This window comes from Typopeltis vanoorti, chromosome 7 (genome assembly GCF_054136105.1).
Source record: "Typopeltis vanoorti isolate ZY-2024b chromosome 7, IOZ_Tvanoo_1.0, whole genome shotgun sequence".
Lineage (NCBI taxonomy): Eukaryota > Metazoa > Arthropoda > Arachnida > Uropygi > Thelyphonidae > Typopeltis > Typopeltis vanoorti.
In genome coordinates, this window is record NC_143555.1 from 121,091,922 (window position 1) to 121,118,723 (window position 26,802).

General features: G+C 34.5%; 1 protein-coding gene across 2 annotated transcripts in view; it reads left to right on the forward strand.

The window, feature by feature from the left end:
* The window catches only part of arm (armadillo), a 220,813-nt gene that overhangs the window by 91,466 nt on the left and 102,545 nt on the right, over positions 1–26,802 (forward strand). For both annotated transcript variants that reach the window (XM_090396097.1, XM_090396098.1), the window contains exons 8-9: positions 1,730–1,874; positions 25,905–26,008. In XM_090396097.1, the coding sequence (XP_090252223.1) occupies positions 1,730–1,874; positions 25,905–26,008 (249 nt within the window). The remainder of the gene's footprint in view (positions 1–1,729; positions 1,875–25,904; positions 26,009–26,802) is intronic.

Below are 26,802 nucleotides of genomic sequence, written 5' to 3' on the forward strand. Positions count from 1 at the left end.
AGGAGTGTCTAAAGCATGGTCTGCCATACAATGGTAGTGTATATAATTATGTTTTCTGAAGCAGATGGCAACAAATCCTTCTGTTTGTGAATAGCAAGCTTCATGCTCTACTGGATGCAATAGAGGATGGAGTTTTTCCTTGAGTGAACAGATGAGAATTGCTAATTTGATATGTGGTGTGGAGCATATATTTATTGAAGATAAAAATGAATCGTGAGTAAGTTAGTTTTATCATGGCTTTGTGTATTTAGAGAAAGAAAATTATGGGTGGGGAGGGCATTTAGTATTTTTTTTACTTTAAAAGGAGATTATTGACTAAATATCTGTGGTGGCAGCTGCATCATTGGAATAGATATCCCTGGCTAGGGATTGCAGTACTGGTAAACTTATTGATTTACTAGTAAATGGTAATTAAAAATTTACCAGTAAATTTTATTTTTCCTACTGTTATTTCAATAAATCAAAAACATTTTTAATGCGTTTTAATAATTTATTGTTGACAAATTTTGTAAAATAGTTTCTTATTTTGAATAATGAGTCTTGTGGTGTGTGGCCATGTACTATGTTAACAGTTCACTGCTTGCATTATTACCAAATATTTCATGATTAATTTAGTTCAGGCATACCCTGGTAACATGTCACATTAGGTTCTAGGCCACCATTGTATAATGAATTTCACCATATAGTGAATCACCACTTTTTGTTTTCACTTCTAGATAACTGTAAAGATTTAATAACATTTTTAAGCAGCCATATGTATGAAAGGATGTAAGCAAAACATTTAGTTATATCAAATATGCACATGAAAAATTTAGAATGTGTTTTGTAAATGAAAAAGTTATTCTGAATTGCTTGGTTTAAGGGAATATGGCAACTAGTTTGTTCATCGAGCTGAACCATTAAAATTGATTGTCACAATTACAGATAACTCTAGTTTTAACCAGTGTGGTACTTTTTACTTCACCAAGAACTGTATCTTTGTTTTAAACACTGTAGCAACAGTAATGTGAGTAAGTTTAGCCTGTGGTTTATCTCAGTGTTCAGTACACCACCATCACTAAATTTAATCATTTTAATCTTAGCATGTAATGCAGCAGGCTTCCATGTCATCTTTTTTACTGGAGCAACAGTTGAATTTTATCTGCCATTATTAACAACATTAAAATAATAGTTATAAACAGTTTTTAATTTGCAGCAAACCATCAGAATGCAAAGAGATGTAGTGAGCAATAGCTTTGCAAACAAACAGTTCATGAAAACTACACATTGGTTAATGTGTAGAGGTCACTAAAACCATTGTATGAGTGAATGCAGTGATATATAAATGGACTTTATCATAATTGAAAACCGTCGTATAAACGACATTTTATGATTCTGTCATCTCTTCACTCCCTTAATTTTTAACTCTCATATCTGTGGTTGCTAGTCTTTGGACAAGTGCTTCATTTCAAACCCAGTTCTCAGATCTCTAAGTTAAAACAGGTCTAAACACTTTCTTGTACACTGCTAGTTTGGCTAATTTCTTTCTTATTCCATATAAATTTATTCAGCTAGCTCCCCACTATATTTGCTTTTCTGTTGTCTAAAAGTTAGTGATTTTTAAATTTTAATGAAATTTTTCATACTACCTCTCATTATTAATTTTTATGCAGTTTTTCTAATGTTTTTATGTCAAAATATAAACAAATTCATTATTTGTGATATAAATGTGTGCTTATATTCCAAATAGTTGATAATTTTGGCTAGTGGAGGTCCAGCTGAATTAGTTCGTATCATGCGATCATATACCTATGAGAAGCTACTATGGACAACATCCAGAGTGCTTAAGGTTCTCTCTGTGTGTTCTAGCAACAAACCAGCTATTGTGGAAGCAGGTAAGAACTTTTTATCAGATTTGTTTTTAATTTTTTCGAAATAAATTAAAACTGGTAGCCACTAATTATAAGACTTATGTAGATCATACTCTGAAAGATATTTATGCAGTCTTTTTAAATTTTCAGTGTTACAAGTGGAGTAGAGTGGAGTGGATTACTTTTTCTCTTGAAGTTTTCATAATTATGTGTAAGCTGGATATGTATTCCTTACAGAGATAACAGTCATTATTTGGCTGTCATCTCTAAGCCTAATATTCTACTTTTTACAACAAACACCGTTATTTTCTTGCTACAGCGTCATTGCTGCTGGAATACAGTGGGTGATCAAATTATTAGAGCCACGGTGCGAAAAAAGGTATTTTGTGAGTTTCGGGTAGAAATTAAACCACATTGTCAATGTTTTTACATCAAATTGTTTTTATTAACATTAGTCCTCTAATGATACACTTAAAAAAGTAAAGTATGCTTATATAATTAAAGAAAAAAAATATAGAAATAATTATGAGGTCAATATTTGATAACGCTGCCTTTTGCTTCAATTCTTTTGGGCATACTTTCTATGCATTTGGTGCAGTTTAATTTTATTGGTTCATTCCTGTGCCACACATCAATCAAACGCTCTATTAATTGGTGTTTTTTGGTGACAAGTTCTTTGGAAATTTCCTCCTTCATCAGTTCCCAAAGGTTCTTGATAGGGTTGAGATCCGGTGAATTTCCAGGCCAGTCAAAAACCTTGACTTTTTTGTCATTCAGGAATTTTGTTACTTTTTTTTGCCTTATGGCAAGGAGCAGAATCATGCATGAATGTGAAATCGTTATTCGGGAACCTCTCCTGTACCTGAGGTAGCATCTTCTTAGTCTCCAGTATCTTATTGCAGTGTTTCTCAAAGTGTGGTACGCGTACCCCCGGGGGTATGTGAAAGGTCTTCATGGGGTCCGCGGCAATTTTTGGCTATGCATCATTAATGCATGGAATAAAATTTAACGTGTCTGTTAAGTTCGAGATCGTAAAACGTTCCTATTGTGCAATCAGAGACAACTGGAATAAAAACCACTAACTAATGAATCGCATATCCCCTCCCACATAAAATCCACTGGCAACATACAGTTTTGTTTGAGTGAACGTGTTAAAACTAAGAAATATATAGTGAATGTGTTTCAGATATTATATAAGGAATTCGGTTGAAGAGAATTAGCATTTCAACTCAACTGTCGGCTTGCCTTTGTCATTTAGTAGCACGATCTTTTGTTAATACTGCACCAATCATATGAGCGGCTTCATAGCTGCTTTATCTCTACTGGCCTGCCATTGCTGTCTGTTTAGAGCTCTGCTTTCACCAGCCATTTGTTGAAGGACTGTTCGTTAAATACGGTAAGTTTTTTCGCTTTCAAATTCTTAAGTGTGGATCAGGGGTGCTTAAGGGTCAAAGCTGTATAACTGAGAGGAGACCTCCACATAGCCTTTAAAGGAATGCGGAGAACCGACCAGGGCTTCTGACCTAATGTCCAATCCTCACCTTCTCGTGGTGCACCCTGTTGGGTATCTACTTTGATACTGAACGAACGAGGATGGGCTGGCAATTTGGGATTTAGCCGACCAAATTGTATTCTTATTGGTTAAACCAAAATAAAAAATGATGGTACAACATGACAAAATTTCATGCCGGCTGGGGCGTCGCCCGGTTAAACAAGGCCCCCGTTGTTTTCGCCAGGGAACCAGGGCGAACAGCGAAAAGTCAGCTACTGGAACAAATCTGAAAACAAACCCCAACTCAACATCACCAGAGTTAAAGATCGGTACTATCAACGTAAGAAGCCTGAATGGCAAAGAAATGGAGCTAGCTGAGGAATTAGATAAGTACCAGATCGACATAATAGGGGTGACTGAAACGAAAAAGACCAAAACTGGTGAGATCTTTCTGAGCAATAAATACAAAATGTTATATTCAGGCAATGACAATCAAGGAAAAGAAGGAGTAGCCATAGTATTCAACACAAAATACGAGGCTAATCTTCTTGAATGGCAGTCAGTCTCAAGTAGAGTAATGTGGGCAAATATGAGAATGGGGAACTGGACAATGAGACTTATTTGTGCCTATGGTCCCACAGAAGGTTCTACTAAGGTAGAAGTGGAGGAATTTTTTGACGCTTTAGAAAAAGCAACTGACACAATGAAAAAGGAAAAGTTGGTCCTTGTTGGGGATTCAAATAGTAGAGTAGGAAATGATTGTGAGACATACAAAAATATTTTGGGAAAATTTGGAGAAAAGAGCAAAGCTAATAATAATGGCAAATATCTGTTGGATTTCTGCTCAGGACATGGACTGGTTATTACTAACACCATGTTCCAACATAAAAATGTGTACAAATTCACATGGAGAGAAGAGGCTAGGAATAAGAAAAGTATCATTGACTATGTTATTGTTGATAGTGATGTTTTCTCCCTGGTGCAGGACACCAGAGTGTACAGAGGATTTGAAATTGGAAGTGATCACTATTTAGTCTTGAGCAGGATATAATTGAATTTCATATTGAAAAGAATAACATGTAAGAAAGTTTTAAAGCGAATAAAAGTTGAGCAGCTCTCAGATGTGAACTGTAGACTAAAATACAGAAATATTATTGAAAAGAAAATGAAAGAGTTTGAGAACAGGAATCAAACCTTGGAAATTCAGTGGCAAACTCTGAAGGAAACATTGATTGATGCTGCCAGAGAGGCATGTGGTGAGGTTGTGTGCAAGGATAAAAAAATCAGAACTCCCTGGTGGACACAGGAAGTTAAAGAGGCAGTGAAGGAAAAGAAGAAAGCATATCAAAAGTTCCTGGCAAATAAGTCAGCTTTTACTCTTACAGAATACAGAGACAAATGTAAGAAAGCTAAACAGTGTGTAAAACTAGCTAAACAAAAGTCATGGGAGGACTTTGGCAAGAATATAGAAAATAAATATCAAGAAGGTGGCAAAATATTCTGGAGGTTGTTGAAGAAGCTTAGGAATGGAGGAAAGAGTGCTGTAAAAGGAATTAGAGATGATAAAGGTGAAATGAAAACAGGAGAAAAAGATGTCCTTGCAGTATGGAGTAATTACTTTGAAAAACTGCTAAATGAAGCAAGCAGTGATGACAGCACAGTGATAAAAAACACAGACCAGGCATGCAGTCAGGAATACATATCCATACTTGAAGTAGAAAAAGCCATCAAAGGCTTGAAATGTGGAAAGGCAGCAGGAGTAGATGATATTCGACCAGAAATGCTGAAGTATGGTGGTATAAGAGTCTTACAGTGGCTGCACTGCATAGTTCAGAAAGCCTGGACAGAGGGACGAATTCCCGATGATTGGAGTAGAGCCCTCATAGTACCCATATATAAAAAGGGAAATAAAACTGAATGTGAGAATTACAGAGATATTTCCCTACTGAGTGTTCCTGGCAAGATCTATGCAAGTATACTTGAGAAACGGTTGAGAAGAATTGTGGAAGAAAAGCTTGGTGAAGAACAAGCTGGATTCAGGCCAAATAGAGGCTGTCAGGATCAGATCTTCACTTTACGACAAATAGTCGAGAAAGCATGGGAATATAACAAAGATCTGTATTTAAGTTTTGTCGATTTGGAAAAGGCATATGACAAGGTGCCAAGAGAGAAGCTATTCAATACACTGCAGTTATATGGTGTCAATGGGGCATTATATCAAGCAATACTTAGTCTTTATTTGAGTTGTGAGTCAGCGGTTAGAATTGAAGGAAGTACATGAATATGGTTTAATGTTAAATCTGGTGTGAGACAAGGATGTACTTTATCTCCTCTGTTATTCATTATCTATATGGATCACATTATGAAGGAATGTGGTATTAAACCTGATATCAAAATTGGAGATGTTAATGTCAGCTCTTTGCTTTATGCGGATGATGTTATCCTTCTAAATAAATCCGCTACAAGTTTGCAAGATTCTCTGACTAAATTGAATAGCTGTTGTAATAGATATGGTATGAAGGTCAGCAATAAAAAGACAAAGACAATGAAAATAGGCAGAATCATTGAAAATGTCAACTGTGTTGTGAATGGAGAACCTGTGGAACAAGTAAAACATTTCAGCTACTTAGGCACAATTTTTACTGAAGATGGTAAACTAAATATAGAAATAGACAACAGAATCAGCAAAGCTGGTATCGTGGGAAGTCAATTGAATAAATTCATATGGAATAAGAAAGAAATTAGTCGGAACACTAAATTAGCTGTATACAAGACTGTGTTCAAACCAATTTTAACTTATGGATCTGAGAGCTGGGTCAGAAGTAAAACACTTGACCAAAGACTAGAGACCACAGATATGAGAATCCTGAGAAAGATTAGAGGCGTGAACAGATGGCATCAATGGCAATATCATATTAAAAACAAGGATATTAGGAAAGAACTTGACATTGTCGGTATCAAGGAATGCATTAGCAGAGCTAATCTCAGGTGGTATGGTTATTTAAACAGAATGGGTGAGGAAAGATTGGCAAAACAAGCATTCTCTGCCAGGTTGGCAGGAAAACGAACCAGGGGAAGACCAAGATATAGGTGGATTGATACGGTACAAAGTGCCTTAGACGATAGAAATATAAGATCTGATAATATTGGAGTCTTGACAAGTAACAGACTGATTTGGAGGAAAATTGTAGATAGGAAGTTAGTAATGATGTAATTTTTTCATGTAGTACTGTCATATCCTGTACACCCCTTGACGGTACATGGTAGGAATTTGATGATGATGATGAGTTTAACAAATGTCTATGATGAATTTCAAAGTGAAGATATAATTTCTGAAATAAAAAGACTTCAGCAACATATAACAGCTGTTAATATCAACAAACAAGAAGCAGAAAAATGGACAGCTCTTCAATTATTACTGTTCATTGTAGAGTGTGATTTTGTGGAATCTCTTCCAGACATTTCATTGTGTTTAAGATTTTTTAAAATTGTTTATCAGTGGCTTCTTGTGAAAGAATTATTCTAAATTAAAATTAATAAAAAATTACCTGCAGTCCAATATGACAGAACAGAGACTAAGTAATATATCCATACTTTCTATAGAAAATAATTATGCCAGCAAGATAAATTTTGACAAAGTTATTGAACATTACGTAAATGCTAAGTGCCGCAGAATGTAAAATAAAATGTGTGTTGAAAGTTAAAACAGATGTTTTTTTTTGGACGGGGTGGAGAGGGGGCGAAAAAATGCCACCCTGGGTACCAAAGATTCTGGGTACAGCACTGTAACGGGGCACCAAGAGTTGTATGCCTTCATTGTAGAAGGTTACCGCCTGTGACTCAAATCACGTATTGATTGCTTCTTTGACCTTGTCATTGTCTTGAAACCGCCGGCCACCGAGGAAAGATTTCAGATGTTTGAACAGGTGAAAGTCGCTTGGCACGAGGTCAGGACTATATGGGGGATGATGGAATTGTTCCCAGCTGAAGATGGTGAGAAGTTGGTGTTATACCAGCCGTGTGTGGGTGGGTGTCATCATGAATCAAAACATTGCCCTTGGTAAGCATGCCATGTCGTTTATTCTGGATTGCATGACGCAGTTTCTCAAGTGTTTGGCAGTACATACCCGCGTTCATTGTGGAGCCTTGACCCAAGAAGTCTACCAGGAAAATTCCTTGTCTGTCCCAAAACACAGTGCACATGATTTTCCGAGTGGAAACCGTTGTCTCCAATTTCGTCTTGACTGGTGATGAGGTGTGCCTCCACTCCATGGACTTTTGTTTGGATTCAGGGGTTGCATGCGACACTCAAATCCAACCCAAAATTCTTTGTCTGTCCCAAAGATGCGGTTTTACATGCGATGGGCAATTCGATTTTCTTAGACATTGAAAATCCTTGTCTACAAAAATCTGGAGTCCTTGACTCCAGGAAGTCAAGGACTCATCGAGGGAGGCTGTAAATTACCCAACCCACAGTGCATACGCAGAAGCATATGCACTGTGAGAATGTCTGAAAATGGCACCAACAGCTTGCTAATGAATCAACAAACTCAGCACACATGCGCACCATTGCGATCGCAGCGCTGTAGTGAAAATATTTAAAAACGGAAATTACTTTCTGGACATCCCTCGTGTATATAAAACCAGGTTTATATTTAAAATAGCTTGGTATCTTTAACATATATATATAAGGGGGACCGGAAAGTAATCAATTATTTTTAATAGGTCATTTTTAGCCGATTATTTTTTCTTAAATAACACGTAAATTATTAAATCTGATTTTTATTTAAATATTAGCATTATTTTTCTATTTAAAAAATCTGTTTTTTTTTTTAATTTTAGATTATTTTTTTTAATATGGCAGACTTTAAAGTTGAAGAGCACCATTTACATCATTGTATGCTGTTTTTGTTTCACCAAGGAAAGAATGCTACCAAGGCTACCAAAATCATTTGTTCAACTTATGGAGACATATTGAAGGTTAACAAATGTCAGTGATGGTTTAGGAGATTTGCAGAAAAAAAATTTTGATCTCTCTGATCGTCCTTGATCTGGAAGACCTCTTAGTCTAGATGACGATACTCTTAAGACTCTCGTTGAATCAGATCCAAAACAAACCATACAAGAATTAGCAGAGAAACTTAATTCATCATGGTCAACTGTCCAAGAGCACTTACATGAGTGGCAAGGTTCTTAAACAGGGTGTATGGGTACTGCATGAACTGTCAGAAAACAAAGCACAGAGACAGGCAATTTGCAATTCATTGTTGACTAGACAACAAAATGACCCCTTTTTGGAATGAGTTAATTTTTGACGAACAATGGGTGCTGTATAAGAATAATAAATGCAAAAAACAGTGGCTCTCTCCAAATCAAACTCCAATTCCAACACCTAAAGATGGACTTCATCCACAAAAGGTTCTGTTGTGCGTTTGGTGGGATATTCATGGAATTATTCATTACGAACTCATGGAACAAGGTAAGACTATCACAGCAGCCATCTACTGTGAACAATTAGAGCGACTACATCAAGCATTGTTAATCAAACGCCCTGCGCTTGTCAATCGAAAAGGGGTAATTTTGCAGCAAGTTAATGCAAAACCACATTCTGCAAGAATGACTCAAGAAAAAATTAGGCAGTTAGGATGGGAACTTCTACCACATCCTCCATATTTGCCAGATATTGCCCCTAGTGACTATCACTTATTCAGGTCCTTAAAACACAGTATAAGAAATAAAACCTTCCGTTCGCAAGATGATGTCCAAAGGAGTTTGATATAATTTTTTGCCTCCAAAGAAAAAACTTTTTTCAAAAAAGAAATTCTAAACTTAGTAAATCGTTGGAATAAGGTTATAATTAACGATGGCAATTATAGAATCGAATAATGTTAATTTGTACTTTAATAAAATTTATATTAAAAATGTAGTTCAAAAAATTGATTACGATGGCAATTATAGAATCGATATATATCGATTCTATAATTGCCATCGTAATCAATTTTTTGAACTACATTTTTAATATAAATTTTATTAAAGTACAAATATATATATATATATATATATATATATATATATATATATATATATATATACATACACGCGCACACACACACACACACACACACACACACACACACACACACACACACACACACACACACACACACACACACACACACACACACACATATGCATGTATGTGTATATATGTATATGTGTATATGTATATATACACTAATCTAAAACAAACTCTAGCTCACTCTTGGGTGGATTTGAGATTTTTAGTGTCAGCAGTTATACAGGTGAGAAGTAATGATAATGTCTTGTCTTGAGCAGAAGAATAAATCTAGTTTTTTGGAGGTTTGAAAAAGCAATGGGACACACATACATACAAAGGTATGTATGTTTGAACCAGAAAAGGCTAGAAGTGAAAGTTAACCCAAGAAGAAAAATCTGATCAGATTTGTAGATCTGGTATTATCAGAAGAAAAGAAAAATGAAGTGAGATCTTTTCTGTGAGAAATATATTAGACAGCCCTCTGTTTTGGTAGCATTGAAATTTACATGGTTATCCTCACTTCAGCGTGGTGGGATTTCAGGTACGGTTATGGAGTATATTAAAATTTGGGATGATTTGTGCACTATAAGATTTGTTAAATGAAGAAGAGGAGAAATAGAGTTCTCTTCTTCTTCTAGCACAAATTTTAACATCCACAAATTCAAAAATAGAGAGAATTATTTAGTAAAAGAATCATTGTGAGAATTATTTATGTACATTTGGAAGAAAATGGGTGGAGAAATATGAAGAGGAGCTACTGACCCAGCTACAAAGGGAAGAAGGTAGACTATAAGATGATGGTTTTCTGAATGTGCCTCTGTGCTAGATCCAACGAAATGCCCTAGAAATGTTCAAGAGCAACAACAGATCATAACCATTCTATGGCTTGTGTACATAGGTGGCTGGTGATGACCAGGAAATCTAGTGTGAGTTAGAAGTGGTAATGCATATTGCTGGTCTCTGATTAACTGGAAGTCCTCCAGGTGAGGGGGGAGGATTTGGATGTTGATCACTCTCTGTGATTAATCCATATTTTATTGAAGTGGATTTAAGATACAGGACAGGCTTTGATTACCTACTGTAGAAAGGATTGAGTTTTACCAAGATAGATGGGATATCAGGGCCCCTGGAGACTTGTTAGTATCCATGTATTTATTATGTACTTATTGGTATCCATGTGTTTAGGATTCTGCTAATTTCTTTCTGACAAATGACCAGAGGAGGCATGGAGAGAGTTGTCCTTATTGTTGTGTAAGGTAATTGTTATCATCATCATCAAATTCCTGCCATGTACCCTCAAGGGGTGTACAGGATATGATAGTACTACATGAAAAATTTAAATCATTACTAACTTCTTATCTACAATTTTCCTCCAGATCAGTCTGTTACTTGCCAAGACTCCAATATTATCAGATCTTATATTTCTATCGTCTAAGGCACTTTGTACCGTATCAATCCACCTATATCTTGGTCTTCCTCTGGTTCGTTTTCCTGCCAACCTGGCAGAGAATGCTTGTTTTGCCAATCTTTCCTCACCCATTCTGTTTAAATAACCATACCACCTGAGATTAGCTCTGCTAACGCATTCCTGGATACCGACAATGTCAAGTTCTTTCCTAATATCCTTGTTTTTAATATGATATTGCCATTGATGCCATCTGTTCACGCCTCTAATCTTTCTCAGGATTCTCATATCTGTGGTCTCTAGTCTTTGGTCAAGTGTTTTACTTCTGACCCAGTTCTCAGATCCATAAGTTAAACTGGTTTGAACACTGTCTTGTATACTGCTAATTTAGTGTTCCGACTAATTTCTCTCTTATTCCATATGAATTTATTCAGTTGACTTCCTACTATACCAGCTTTATTGATTCTGTTGTCTATTTCCATATTTAATTTACCATCTTCACTAAAAATTATGCCTAAGTAGGTGAAATGTTTTACTTGTTCCACAGGTTCTCCGTTCACAATGCAGTTGACATTTTCAGTGATTCTGCCTATTTTCATTGTCTTTGTCAGGTTATTGCAGACCTTCATACCATATCTACTACACCAGTTATTCAATTTTATCAAGGAATCGTGCAGACTTGTAGTGGATTTATTGATAAGTATAACGTTGTCTGCATAAAGCAAAGAGCTGACATTAACATCTCCAATTTTGATATCATGTTTAATACCACTTTCCTTCATAATGTGATCCATATAGATAATGAATAACAGAGGGGATAATCTACATCCTTGTCTCACACCAGATTTAACATTAGGCCATTTTACTTCCTTCAATTCTAACTGCTGACTTGCAACTCAAATAAAGACTAAGTATTGCTTGATATAATGCCCCATTGACACCATATAACTGCAGAGTATTGAATAGCTTCTCTCTTGGCACCTTGTCATATGCCTTTTCCAAATCGACAAAACTTAAATACAGAACTTTGTTATATTCCCATGCTTTCTCAACTATTTGTCGTAAAGTGAAGATCTGAACCTGACAGCCTCTATTTGGTCTGAATCCAGCTTGTTCTTCACAATGCTTTTCTTGCACAATTCTTTTCAACCGTTTCTCAAGTATACTTGCATATAACTTACCAGGAACACTCAGTAGCGAAATACCTCTGTAATTCTCATTCAGTTTTATATCCCTTTTTATATATGGCTACTATGAAAGCTCTCCTCCAATCATCGGGAATTTGTCCCCCTGTCCAAGCCTTCTGAAATATGCAGTGCAGCCACTGCAAGACTTTTATACCACCATACTTCAGTATTTCTGGTGGAATATCATCTACTCCTGCTGCCTTTCCACATTTTAAGCTTGGCTTTTTCTACTTCAAGTATGGATATGTATTCCTGACTGCATGCCTGGTCAGTGTTTTTTATCACTGTGCTGTCATCACTACTTGTTTCATTTAGCAGTTTTTCAAAGTAATCACTCTATACTTCAAGGGTATCTTTTTCTCCCGATTTCATCGTGTCACCTTTATCATCTCTAACTCCTTTTACAGTATTCTTTCCTCCATTTCTAAGCTTCTTCAACAACCACCAAAATATTTTGCCACCTTCTTGATATTTATTTTCTATGTTCTTGCCAAAGTCCTCCCATGACTTTTGTTTAGCTTTGTTACATTTCTCTCTGCATTCTCAAAGAACACAAGCTGACTTATTTGCCAGGAACTTTTGATATGCTTTATTCCTTTCCTTCACTGCCTCTTTAACTTCCTGCATCCACCATGGAGTTCTGATTTTTCTATCCTTGCAGACAACCTCACCACATGCATCTCTGGCTGAATCAATCAAGGTTTTCTTCAAGGCTTGCCACTGAATCTCAAGTTTGGTTCCTGTTCTCAAACTCTTTCTAAGGTAATTGTCATTTGTGCAAAAGTCAAGTTTTATGTAAAGGATTATGGTAGGAGGTCTGCTTTATCTTTGGGCAATGTTATGATAGTACGTACCATCATGACATCATCTTGGATGCATGCTAAATGGAAACATGAAGGGGCAGAAGTTGCACCCAAGTGGCTCTGGTAAGGAACTACAAGGATTGACTACTATTTGAACAGGAAGCATGTTGTCAGAATCTATTTGTTTTATTTTATTTTATTTTTTTTTTTTCAGCTGTTGTGAGTTACAGTGTAGGCTGAGTGTGAAGATGGAGCTTTGGTCATGAATTAACTAGTGATATGCTGAAATTACTTTATTTACTTTTTTAACATTTGTGAAAGTTGCCAGATACTGGTGAGAAATTTTGAGTGGAATAAGGGATATGATATCCTTCACTCCAGTGGAAATGTTTGTTATTCAATGAGAAGGTGTTTGAATCATCAGAATTAAAATGGTAATTGTACTATGGAAAGGAAAAGTAGAAGTCATTGACATCATCCCTTTTTGAGGTTGAGGCTGGCTGACGGATATTCTGTAATGAGAGAAATTTGATGAGATTATCGTTTTAAGAAGAGCTGTATTACAAGGAGAACTGGTTAAAAAAAAAAAAAGCCGGAGGCAGGGCAATAATTATCTTTTATTCTGGTTGGTATATAGAAAATTTGTTATTTTTATTGAAGTCCCCAAAAGATAACATCACTGTTTTTGGAACTCTGAAAAATTGAACTTCAGAGAAAAGAATCAAAGGTTTTAGAGTGATTTTCTGAATTATGAGAATGATAAAAACAGCAAGTGAACGTTCCAAAATGCCATAAAGAAATTTCAAGATTAATGCACATGTATATTGCCTTGTGACAAGGCATTATGTAAATTGAAGTTTGGATTTGGACAGCTGAGGTGGAGAATAGTTGTTGAAGTTGCCAATTGAGATTCTGTTAGGAATATCAGGTCAGGTTTGGATGACTATGCAGTGGTGAATGTTGTTATGGTAGTATTAAGCAATGAATATTGGTAATATAGGTCTAGAAACTTTTTTTTTTGCCTCTGTTGTTTATGCCTCTTTTGGTTTTTGTTGCTTTTCATGCTTTTTGTCTTCAGTATTTTACTATAAAATTTTAACATTTGGTATTTAGATTGATATTTTTGGATCCTTCATGTGAGGAAGGTATTTAATGCATGTTCCTTGTGTGCGCACGCACATATTGTTTGTGTTATCAGTTCCCAGATGATAAATTGTTTCTTGTGATGATGATATTTTGAGAAATTTAGGCAAGTGGTTCATGCATTATCAGATGCGATAAAGATATGTAACAATACAGAAAATTTGCAAAAAGTTCTGACATTTCATCTCCTCGAGTCGATTACTTTAAGAACATCTATAGCAGAATGCAACAGCAATTGTTGAAATTCCATTAAGTCAACACTCAGTAATTCAGTTATGGTTTAATATATTATTAACAAATGGAGAAGTAAGGGGGGGGGGAAATATGTATTTCACTAAAATAAATTAATAACAGTCACATAAAAGAAATCTCCCCCCCCCCCAAAAAAAGGAAAAAAAATCCCCAATTCCTTTAATTCCCAAAGGGAGCAAATAGAATGTTTTTAGTCCTAACATCTGTAAGTTGGTGAGTAGTTAGTTTTGAAAGCTGTTAATGATTTTAAGACTTTATTTCATATTTCTAAGTTGCAACCAGTATATTTTTGTCTGTGCAGGTTCTGTGGTTTAATTTTTTCGAATTGCAAGGTTAACACCCAAATTTCCAGGACAAAAAATACTAATTATTCACTGAAGATTGACTGACTGACTGAGGAACCAACTGAAAGAAAGTCAAAAATGTTCCTGTTCCTCTAATTAGCACTGAGAATCTAACCTATAACAATATTTTTCTGGTGGTATATTGCCATGGAAGCAGAAGCATCACTACAGATCTACACTGCAGGAACCATATACAATTAATATACAGTCATCCCTCGACTTACATCTGGGTTCCGTTCCATCCAGCAGGACGTAAGTCGATACATTAAATCAATAGAGTTATAGGGGTTTAGGGACTAATAATTATACTGTCATTTTAATTTTTAAACCATATTATAAAACTGTACTGTGTGTTACTGCCACTATAAAACAGGAGAATAATCAAAATCTTCCTCTACAATCACATCTTCATTACCTTACCTGTGTGTGCTTTGTTTATTCGTCATCTTTTCATCATAAAATTGTTCATAGCAATCAAATGCATCATGTACTTTCGTTTCTATTATTAACCTCCCTACCAGCCGAGGTGGATGAAATAGCCAAACTACCCCAGAATTTTTCATAGATCAAAATTTCATCGGCATGCTATCTTTTATCAAGTATTTTCCGTCCTCCTCCGTTAATCCCTTAACGATGATTTTAGAGCCATTAGCAGATTAACTGTGGTGTGAGTCACTTGTCTTTACATGTACTGTGTTACTCGGAATTTGCTTTATTTAAGGATTTTTTTTTTATTTTTTTTTGCTGCACAATTTATTTATTGTCTCTTTCCGAAAATAGAAGTTTTACATCTGCCAAAATAAATAATCAATCCTGAAATGGCCACAGATCAGCCTTTGCAATGAATATATTTTAGTAATAGTAAATTTCCTTCATTTATTGATAATATAGATTCTTTTCTTGAATTTTCAAATGTTTGTTTGCATTTAAAATATTTTGTGAAATATTTTTATTTTTAAATAACATTTAGTGAAATAAAAATGGCATTTTGCTTTCTTTCTTTCTTTGCAAAATACCTTTATATGGATCGTCACATTTCAATTTTAGGAACCTTTTTTTTTTCTTGTAGGATGCACATTACTGTAATATCCAGTGCTTAACCACTGTAGATATGTTGAAAATATAATAGGAAGGATATGCTGTATGGAATAAATCAAAATTTATGGTCATTTTTAAGATTTTTTTTATTGCAAGCCCCCCCCCCCCTCTCCTGGAACTCAGTTACATAATTACTTTAAATTTCTACTGGTTTGAAAGCTTTTAGACAGTATTCAAAATCTCTTATTTCAGTTTACCATTTTCACATAAGAAATAAAACAGTAATGTTGTTGTATATTCGAAGCTTCTAATTCTGTACTCTGAAATTTTGCATCTGAAATCGGCTGTTTAGCAGTCTGCTGAAATTATTCTAAGATTTAGAAATACTATGCTATATTTTCAATATGTAAAAACTGTTTATGCATACCACACAGAAGAAATTTCAGTTGTGTTATTTTTTTATTATTATTTTTTTTTTTAAATTCTAAATATTACAATTTCTACTGCTGCTGGTTGCTATTTCTGAAACACGTCTTAGAAATGCTGGACAATAATCCTCTTAGCTGGAGGAAAGTTACCCAGAGGAAGTTTCCCAGAAGTCACACTAAATTGCTTCAAGCAAGAATGTCATGTTTCATTTTCAATTGTTCAGACATCCTAACACAGAAAACCTGACATTTCTTTTACAGGCTGATGCAGTGTTTATGCCAAAAATGATTTCTTTATTTATAGTGATCGGTTTAACTTTTATTATCGAAAAATTCTAAATTATTTGATACAATTATCTTGAAAAAAAGGTTTTACATTTTTTAAAAGAAAAGGTACTTATCTGTTGCATAATCATTTATTATTCTGAGTTGAGGGGAGGGGATTAGAACTATTCAATCTGCAAGCAATTGTTACAAACGTAAATCACTTCGGGAACATGCTCATGAAGTTTAGTGTAAAATAGTAGCAAAAGTTTTACTACTTCAATAATGTCATGTATTTATTTTATTGTTTTGCTCCCACAGGAGAAAAGAAATAATGCAATAATATTGTTCAATCTGTCAAACTTTATTGTAGTGCAAATATTTATTATCAAACTTTGCTGTTTTGTAATAAAAAAATACTCGTGCTACTTTGAAAATTTTCAATCTGTGGCACACACACTGCTATGAAAATTTAATAGACAAAGTTTCGGCATTCTTATTAACTCTATTCCTATTTACAAAAAACAATCTTATAATAGGCATATTTGAAAAACAATTGCATTAGGCAAGATTGTGGTTCACAGAATGTTTCAAAAATTAAGAAATAAAATATATCAGAGAATGATTTACCCTACTATTTAGAATTGTTTGGAATATAATTAAGGTGTTATATATATAGAAAAAATATATGGAAATATATAAATATATTTATATATATTTTGTGTGGGAGATTTATTCTTATTATCTGTATTCTTATTTACAAAAAACAATCTTATAATAGGCATATTTGAAAAACAGTTGCATTATGTGAGATTGTGGAAAAAAAAAAATATATATATATATATGTATATATATGTATATATATATATATATATATATATATAATCTCCCACACAAAAAATTTGGAACTTATATCACATCAGTGCTGTGTGTTGTAGTGTGTTGGCAAGGGAAAATGTTAATGTTATTATTTAGAGATTTTAATTATTTATTATATTTTATTATTTATATTTTTGCTCTTGCTTGCCATCTCAAAATGAATTGTGTATTGGGTATACTTTCTAATATTCCTTTCTGCCCAGTAAGCTAACGGAGTTTACTTCCCCCCCCCCCCTCTACACACACACACAACTGGGAACCAGATCAAAAGAACATGCCCAGCAGGCAGCACACTTAAAGTGCCTCATGCAATAACTGAATATTTTACAGCAGAAATTCCTTGTTTGTTTTTCCATCTTTCTGATTGATTACAGACATTCGAAACATATTATTCTGATATTGCATTTGTAGGATGACAGTGTTTTTAAATATTAATTTCCCCTATTACCCAATATCACATAACTTCCTGATTTATAATGAGGAAATAATATGTATATTTTCTTATTTATAATTTCTTAATTTATAATAATCAAAACTTAGTTTCTGTATGGAAAAATTAAACGTTATGTGGAACAATTACTATGGAAAAATAATGAATTAAATGAAAACTGTACGTATGTTTCATAACAGTTTTCAGGTGTGTGGTAGTGTTGCAGTGGAAGGGGGGGGGGGATGTAAAATTATCAAAGTTGAAATAAAGTTCAATTCTATTGTGAAAATACGAAATTTCACATTTGACGCATGCACATATACATATTTTGTATCAGAGAATATAAGCAAAAGTATCGCTTACTTTAAAATTGGAGCAAAATATATAAACTAGCAGAAAATATATATATATATCAATTTAAATAATAACCATTTATTTCATTTTGTAAAGACCGATTATACAGGGAAACCAGCAAGGTAAAAGTGTAAAGAACAGTAGATTACGATATTTTGAAAAAACTTGGTGATATGATTAAAGAATTGAATATTATTCTCTATAAAGCAAAGTCATCGAAGAATAATTCTTCGATGAACATAATCAAGAACATTGGCAGCCGGTTTTTTTTTAATAATATTACAAATAATTATCGTGAATTTATTTTTTCGAAAACAAAGAAAATGTTCCGTCGAGTAAGCGATTAGACAAAATTAGCACAAAAATATCAAAAATATTAAACATTGGTTCTCCAAGGTAATGCAATATTTAAATGAAGAAAGTATGCAAGGATTTATATTTTGTCCTGGAATTATAAACTGCACAATAAAGACAGAAAATAAAAATAATTTCTATATTTTTAGTCTCTCTAAATATAACTAAGAGTCCAGTTGCCCAGCATAAAACAAGCAACTGCGTTCCTTGTTAGAAAGAACTGAGACTCAGTTTCACGAGATAATCTGGTTTTCTACAGCATGAAGGATTATCGCACCTTCTAAAGGACAAAATAGCCAAATTGCACTTCCTATCCATGTTCTTTCAACAGGTGTACTGAATCATATCCAGATTTATCTGGACGTATATATACGTCCTGGCCGGTTGGGAGGTTAAGTGGCGTTCAACATTGAGAACATCGCTAACTGCAAAGAACATTTCTGCAAGACCCTTCACTGTAAATTGTTTAACTACCTCTTCCATTTCGTCTTTTCCCTCTTTCTTTTCTCGAATTTTCCTCTTCTGCAACAGTTGTTCCTCCAGTTCGACCAATTCTTCGATGGTCAACTCTTCAGGGGAACTTTCCATGAGTTCAATTGTGTCGTCATCATTCACTTCGAGATTCAGATTGTTTGCTGGGCCCACTATTGCAAACTTCCAATATCATGCACAAACCTTTTTAATGTCTTTTTCCATGCCACTCATACATTGAGAGGTCACTTCGTCCCAAGCCACAGCAATATTTTTAATAGCATGATAAATATTGAATGTTTTCCAGAATTGCATGAGAGTCTGGTCATTTCCTTCAGTAGCAGAAATGACTTATGAAAAAGCTCTCCGTTGATCATATGCCTTAAACACTGCAAGAACTCTATGATCCATCGGTTGGATCAATGAAGTAGTGTTTGGAGGGAGAAACATGACCTCGAACTTGGTGAAGATCACCACTATAAGAAGGATGACCTGGAGCAGTATTTAGAATTAATAAAATTTTAAATTCTACATTTTCTTTCACACAATAGCTTTTTATTTCACTCGCATAACAGTTGATTAAAGCTTCCTCAAACAATTTTTGAGTCATCCACGACTTCTTATTGCTCCGATAATGAGCTGGGAGTATGCTTCCTAATGTTTTTGAAGATTCGTGGATTCTCACTGTGCTATATCACAAATGGTTTCAGTTTATATCCAGCCACATTACCCGTAACAGAATCGTAATACAGGTATTAAGAGCTTTGAAACTAGGTATAGATTTTAGCTTTTTGTGGATAAATGTCCATTCGAGCATTTTTTCCGAAAGAAGGACGCCTCATAACCATATTAAATATTTGCTGTGGCAAATAATTTTCCTCCTTAATAATTTTATCCAATTTTTCCACAAACTCCTTGGCAGCCTTCTCAGCACTTGCAGATTCCTATACATTTTCACATTATGCAGAGCAAAATGTCGCTTGAATTTCATGAACCAAACGGAAGCATTGTAGTTGTAATCAGGTTCTATTTTTCTTCTTCTTCAACATGTTGAAGAGATTTAGTGCCTTAGTGTTTATGGTCATAGTGCTAAGGGGTATGTGCTTTTGGTTCAGGTCCTCTATCCATGATGCAAGTAGCTTTTCCATATCACCGATAGGACCTTGTCATCGATTTAATGGAAGGATCCTTTCACAGTCTATGATTTTATCCTTATTTTTCAAAATGATTGTCACCGTAGAATGAGACTATCCGAAGTAATGTGCGATCACATTGACGGGCTTACCAGCTTCATGTTGCTTTATAACTTGCGACTTCGTTTCAAGATCAATTGCTTACCTCTTTTTCTGTGATTCTTCACTAGGTTTTTTGATTGTTCGTGTAGGTGCCATGTTGCACAAAACATCGCGAAATATTTAACGATTAATGCACAAATAACCCATTTTTCAAACACAAAATCAACAGAGGAAATGTTGAAGACGTGCCGACTGCCAGGTTGCTGCTAAAAGCGCTGTTGCCACTGTGCATGCTTTATGCTATTGCTCGCTTGTGTCTCCTGTTCAAAAATAACGTTGAAAATGTTATTTATTCCCATATGGGATCACGGACGTATCTTCGAAAGGATGTAAATCGAGGGATGACTGTACTTTAAAAATACTAATAAAAATTAACTTGAATAAAAAATCAGTTAAGTCCAGAAACCTAAAAAAAATAAATTAAAAATAAATCTGATATCTTTGTAAGTCTTGCATAGCTTTTTCTTAACTTCTATAACAATAAGTTTGTAGTAAAAACATTTACTCAGCTTCTAAAAAAGCTAGGATTTCTCTTTTGCTCAAGACATTACTTCACCTCTGAACAGCTGTTAACTGTATACAAATCACAAATCCAATCTGCTCACTATTGAATACTCTCATATTTGGAGTGGAGCCCCTAAGAGCTCCCTAAAAATACTTAATATAGAGAAGTGCAATTAGATTGATTAATAACATATCTCTTACCAACTCACTCCTCCCACTTTCCCACAGGCGTTTGGTTTTTCTGCATCATGTGTATTCTATAAATATCTTTATGGCAAATGTTCATCTGAAATGACATCAATAATTCCCCCACTCGGTACTAAGTCTGTTGAAACACGTGCAACTGCTACCCAACATCCCTTTACAGAACCGCGAAACCCACAGAACAAGTTTCTTTTCCTCCTCCATTTTTACTACTGTTGTATCATGGAACAGTCTTCTGTCCAATGTTTCCCAAGGAATACAATATGCAGACTTTTAAATTAAATGTAAACAAGCTTCTCCTTTCCCAACCCACTACTCACACACAGTACTAATGTACTCAATTTAGTTGATTAACCAGCTTCTCACGTATGGGTTCAAACCAAAAAAAAAAGTTTGGTTTAGTTCTAGACTAAGAGAAACTCTTTCTAGGGCTTGTTCTCTGCCAATAGACTTAGCCAGTCTTTTGTGCTGGCAAGTAGTTTTATCTCATGTAAAAACTTTATAATTCTCTCAACAACATTATCTTAGAACACATGAGTATGATTCATTGTGAAGAATTTATGGAGACAAAAACGTGTTGAAGAAATTACTTTACTTATAATTATGAAAATAACACTTGAAGTTTTAACCTCCGTACTTCGATTATGAGGACTGAGGTTATCATCAAGAAAACATACATATACACAGGACACAAGCTACATGGCACTACACAAAAGTAAGATAAACCTAAATGCTTTGTTAATTGTTTACCCTATCCTGACCTCTGGTGAAAAAAAATAATAATAAATAAAAAAAATTATACAGAAATATAAATTAACAGAATAAAATAATTTTTTATTTTTTTTATTACTTTTTGTATAATAATATACAAAAAATCTCAATAAATAAAAATTAAAGTTTTATAGCAGAAAACTACATTAATCACATCTTTACAACAGTTCTCTTATATTAAGGTTTTTTTGCGTTGGGGTTTTGTTATCATGTTCTGGATGCTATATCAGTTGCAGATGGGTTCTCCAGATTGTGAATTATTAATCCATCATTCTTGTTTAGATTCAGATGATGTTTCAGCATCTCATGAACTTCCTTGAACTTTCAAACCAGGTTTTGGTGCAGTGTAGGGACTTGGTGCCTTTCCAGTTGATTCTGTGACATGTTTGAAGTGCATGGCTGATAGTCTTGTTTGATAGTCAATAGTGGAGGAATTTAATGCAGCATTTATTTAATCTTTTCTTATTGGGATGATGCACCCTGTTTCCCTGTGTAGGGTAGGTTGCAGGTGCACTAAATTTTGTAAACCCTTGGGTGTGCAAGAAGGTAGGGAAGGGGATCTTTGAATGAGCTCAGTATACTTTTTGATTTTGCAGGAGGTTTGAAGGTTGCTTTAAGGTGTATGTAGTGTTAAATTTTTTCTGATAGTCTCCTAATGTATGGTATGGCATTCCTGTAATCTTTTTTTGCTTTTAATGGTATTATTGTGGAAGATCTTGTGAACTATTTTTTTGTTGTAGCCATTTTTTTAAATAAACATTTGGCTAATAATTTAATAATAAAAAAGTACCTATATAAATAATAATAATTACACATTCCTTCTTCAGCACCTGCTTATTGGAGCAGATTGTTAAGGCTCAATGTTTTTGTTTTGGATGGTGGTATGAATTTTTGAGTATGTATTGGCTTGTGTGTGTGTTGGGGGAGGGTTGCAGTAGACCATGAATGAAAGGCAGCCTGAGGAATAACATGTGACAAGCGTGTCTGAAAAAGGAACAGAATTATTGTTTTCAATCTCGATGGTGAATTGGATACATTTGTGCTGTTTGTTCAGGTGACTTAGGAATGTATTTAATGTTTCATGGTCATGGAGCCAAATGGTGAAAATATCATCAACATATCTGAGCCATCTTTCGGGCTTTAGGCTTGCTGAATCTAGAGCTCATTGCTTGAAATATTCCATGTAAAAGTTAACTATGGGGGTGGGGGGAGAGTGTTGAGCGCATGGCATACCTTCCTTTTGCAGGTAGAAATTATTTTGTCACACAAAATACCCAGAGCAAAGTACGTGGGCAAAGAGGGCCATGATACTGTGCAGAAATCTCTGTATAAGAAGAATAGTAATGTTGATTGGGACATTAGTGAAAAAGGGCAGTTATGTGAAAGCTGATTAATAAATCTTCATTGTTGAGTGTGATGTTTTTAATTTTGTTGATGAAGTGTTGTGTATTTTTTATGTAGGAGGGGGGATGACCTACTAACTCCTTGAGTGTAGCCGCTAGTTTCTTGACTAAGTGATAATTGGAGCTGTCAATTCCTTCAACTAATGGTCATACTGCATGTGTGTTTAAAAGAAAGAACTGACACATGAGTATGATATCTACTAACATGCCATGGGAGTACAGTCATTCTTGATGGTGAGAACTGGATACTGGCTGCCTAATGATTTCCTGAAAAGGTAGGCAAAAGAGTGCCAACTGTTCCTTCAAATGAAAAGGCTTTTTAGAAGAGGTCTTCTGTTATTATATTCAAAGTTTATTCATTATTATTATTTACTATATTGGCTAAATTTATATCCTTGTTTTTTGGGGGTGCTTAAGGGTCAAAGCTGTATAACCTGGTCAGCTTTGACCAGTTATACAGCTTTGACAGTTATATAACCGGACAGCTGATTGGGGCTTCTAACATAATGTCCATTCATCACCTTTTCTTGGTGTACCCTGTTAGGTATCAACCTGGATACTGGATGAATGAGGATGGGCTGGCAATTCGGGATTTAGCCAACCAAAAATTGATCTTGCTTGTAAATCTAGGTATTATCAGAGGTAAAGGAAAATGAAACTGAGATCTTCCTTGTGAGAAATAAGACAGGACTGTCTTTTTGTTGCATTGAATTTCTTTAGGTTGTCCTTATTTCACTGGAGAATGGTAAGGAAAAGAGTATTTAACATATTCACTCTGGGTGGCATCTTGAAAATTTCACTTTATGCAGGAAATTGCTTGATACACACTGAGCAGGTGTGTTTTTTTACACACCTGCTCAGTGTGTATCAGGTGTGTATCAAAGTTTTCAATATATACAGCATGCTAGTTTGAATGATTTTATTTAAATTTTTTTTGTAAAATTAGTATTTGTGATCCATCTTAATTATATAGAAAATTTAACCACCAAAACTGGCTTTCATGTGTTTACATGTCAATAATAATTATATCCATTGAAGTTTCATTTCTGTAGTATATGAATATTATATTAATATTCATATACTATTAAAATAACATGGATACAAAGCTTGCATTTTGATATATTTCATCTATGTGGGCATTTGGGTGGTAAAGTTAGATATGCATATACATCTTTATTTGCTTTACATAGATCTGTTGGGTTACTGCACCCAATAACTGCATTATGACATGATTTTCAACATTTTTCATAATATGGCATACCTAGACTAATTATTAAGATTCTGTGGCACACTAAAAATATATTCTTTTAATTTTGTGATGATCTGGCAAAACAATTGGCATAATTTTGATTGATTTACGCACGCAAGGTAAATAAATGCACAAATTACGACATTATTTCTTTCAATTAATTTGTTTTCACAAATCTCGCAGCACGCCGGTTGAAAATTGCGCATTATGAACAGATGTGACCATGTATTTTCTGCAGCTGAAAATTTGAAATAGATTAAAGACTTTGGCACTACATTAAAACTTTGTTTGCTTGCCTGTATGCAGTATAATGTCTATGGGAGGGTAGTTGTTTTTCATTATGGAGGGTAATTTTCATACTAGTTGTCTCTAATTACACTAATTGTTGCTAAATATAGTACATTGTTTCTTGTGCCTGCAGTATATGTATGTGCGTGGATGTTTTACACTACAACACAGGGACATTTTTAGGCAGAAGCATTGAAAATATCAACTGCATTGTGAATGGAGAACCTATCCTAATCCTAATTTACTCACACATAGACCCACACTTTACCGTGAGGCACTTGAAACCGATATCTTGCGGAATAGATTGGTTACTCCTTATTCCAGGAATGTCTTATGTCTGTAGAAGTGTATGTTCACGGGACCTGTTTGCCTGTTTCTGAGGGACAAAAAACCTGAGTTTCCAGGTGAAAAACTCTTTACCTCCTTATGAAACCGGCTAAAAGTCAAAAGAGACCAGATAAAGGTTTTTCACGTCATGGATGGGAAGGCTTCATCTATACCAACTGAGCTACAGAAGCTCTGGAGAACCTATTTAACAAGTAAAACATTTCAGCTACTTGGGCACAATTTTTAGTGAAGATGGTAAATTAAATATGGAAATAGACAACAGAATCAACAAAGACAGTATGGTAGGAAGTCAACTGAATAAATTTATATGGAATAAGAGAGAAATTGGTCAAAACACTAAATTAGCTGTATACAAGACAGCGTTTAAACCAATTTTCACTTATGGATCTGAGAGCTAGGTTAGAAATAAAACCTTTGAAAAAAGACTAGAGACCAGAGACATGAGAGTCCTGAGAAAGATTAGGGGTATGAACAGATGGCAATATCATATTAAAAATGAGGATATTAGGAAAGAACTTGACATTGTTAGCATCCAGGAATGTGTTAGCAGAGCTAATCTAAGGTGGTGTGGCCACTTAAACAGAATGAGAGAGGAAAGATTAGCAAAACAAGTATTCTCTGCCAGGTTGACAGGAAAAAGACCAGAGGAAGACCAAGATATAGGTGGATTGAAACAGTAAAAAGTGTCTTAGAAGACAGAAATATAAGGTCTGATAATGTTGGGATCTTGACAGATAACAGATTGATTTGGAGGAAAATTGTTGATAGGAAGTTAGTAAAGATGTAAGTTTTTCATGTAGTACTACCATAATATTCTGTAGATCTCTTGAGGATACGTGTCAGGAATTTGATGACGACGATGACTGCATAATGGTTGTTTGTATAAATTTTGTAGTTGCTACTCATTTTTATTCATCACTCATGAAAAATTTTGGCAAAATTGTTTCTGAACCTTCATTATTACTTGCATATTTATTTATTTTACTTCTGTTATTTAAGTTCTTATTTGGTTTTGACATAAAGACTAAGAATAAGTATAAACAAATAGAAATTTATGTAATTTTAAATCTGTATTATAAATTATTTTTAGGAGGAATGCAAGCTCTAGCAATGCATTTAGGTCATCAAAGTCAGAGGCTAGTTTTGAATTGCTTATGGACACTCCGTAATTTGTCTGATGCAGCTACAAAGCAGGTATAGTTTCTTTTACATGAGATTTGTTACATTATATAAAATATAAATACAGTATATACCATAATAAGTAACACAAAACAGTATTAACCACCTTACCTGCCATTATGGATCAAATACGCATCCTCATACGCTTCGTACCCATCATATATTTCAATGTAATATCAATGGTATTAAAATTTTAAGATGCACTTCGCATCCATGATAAACTTGACGTCTTGGCCGGTAGCATGTTAAAGAAGTTATTTTTTAATAGTAAAAAGTTAGTGTTGTTAACAGTTTTTGTATTGTCCAAGCAAGGAAAATATTTTCTTTCCCATTTGCCTTCAGAATAATGTCACTTGTTATATGACAGACATGCAAGCTTTGAATGACTTAGAAAACTCATCTGCTGTCATGGATTTAGTTCTTGTTCTACTGTCACATTCTTCTGACTATCATAAACTATCAAGGCTTCCTTTCAATTTGAGAAACATTAAAAAACTAAAAGAATGCAATCAGCAGAGTTTGATTTTTGATTTCAGGAAACACATTTTTCTTTAATCTTGGGTGATTGCCATTCTGCTTTTGTTCTCAGAATATTATACTGGAAGCACAAATTATCATCATCATCAAATTCCTGCCATGTACCCACAAGGGTATGTACCCACAGGATATGATAGTACTACATGGAGAAGAAAAAAAAAAAAAAAAAAATCATATCATTACTAACTTCCTATCTACAATTTTCCTCCAAATCAGTCTGTTACTTGTCAAGACTCCAACATTATCAGATCTTATATTTCTATCGTCTAAGG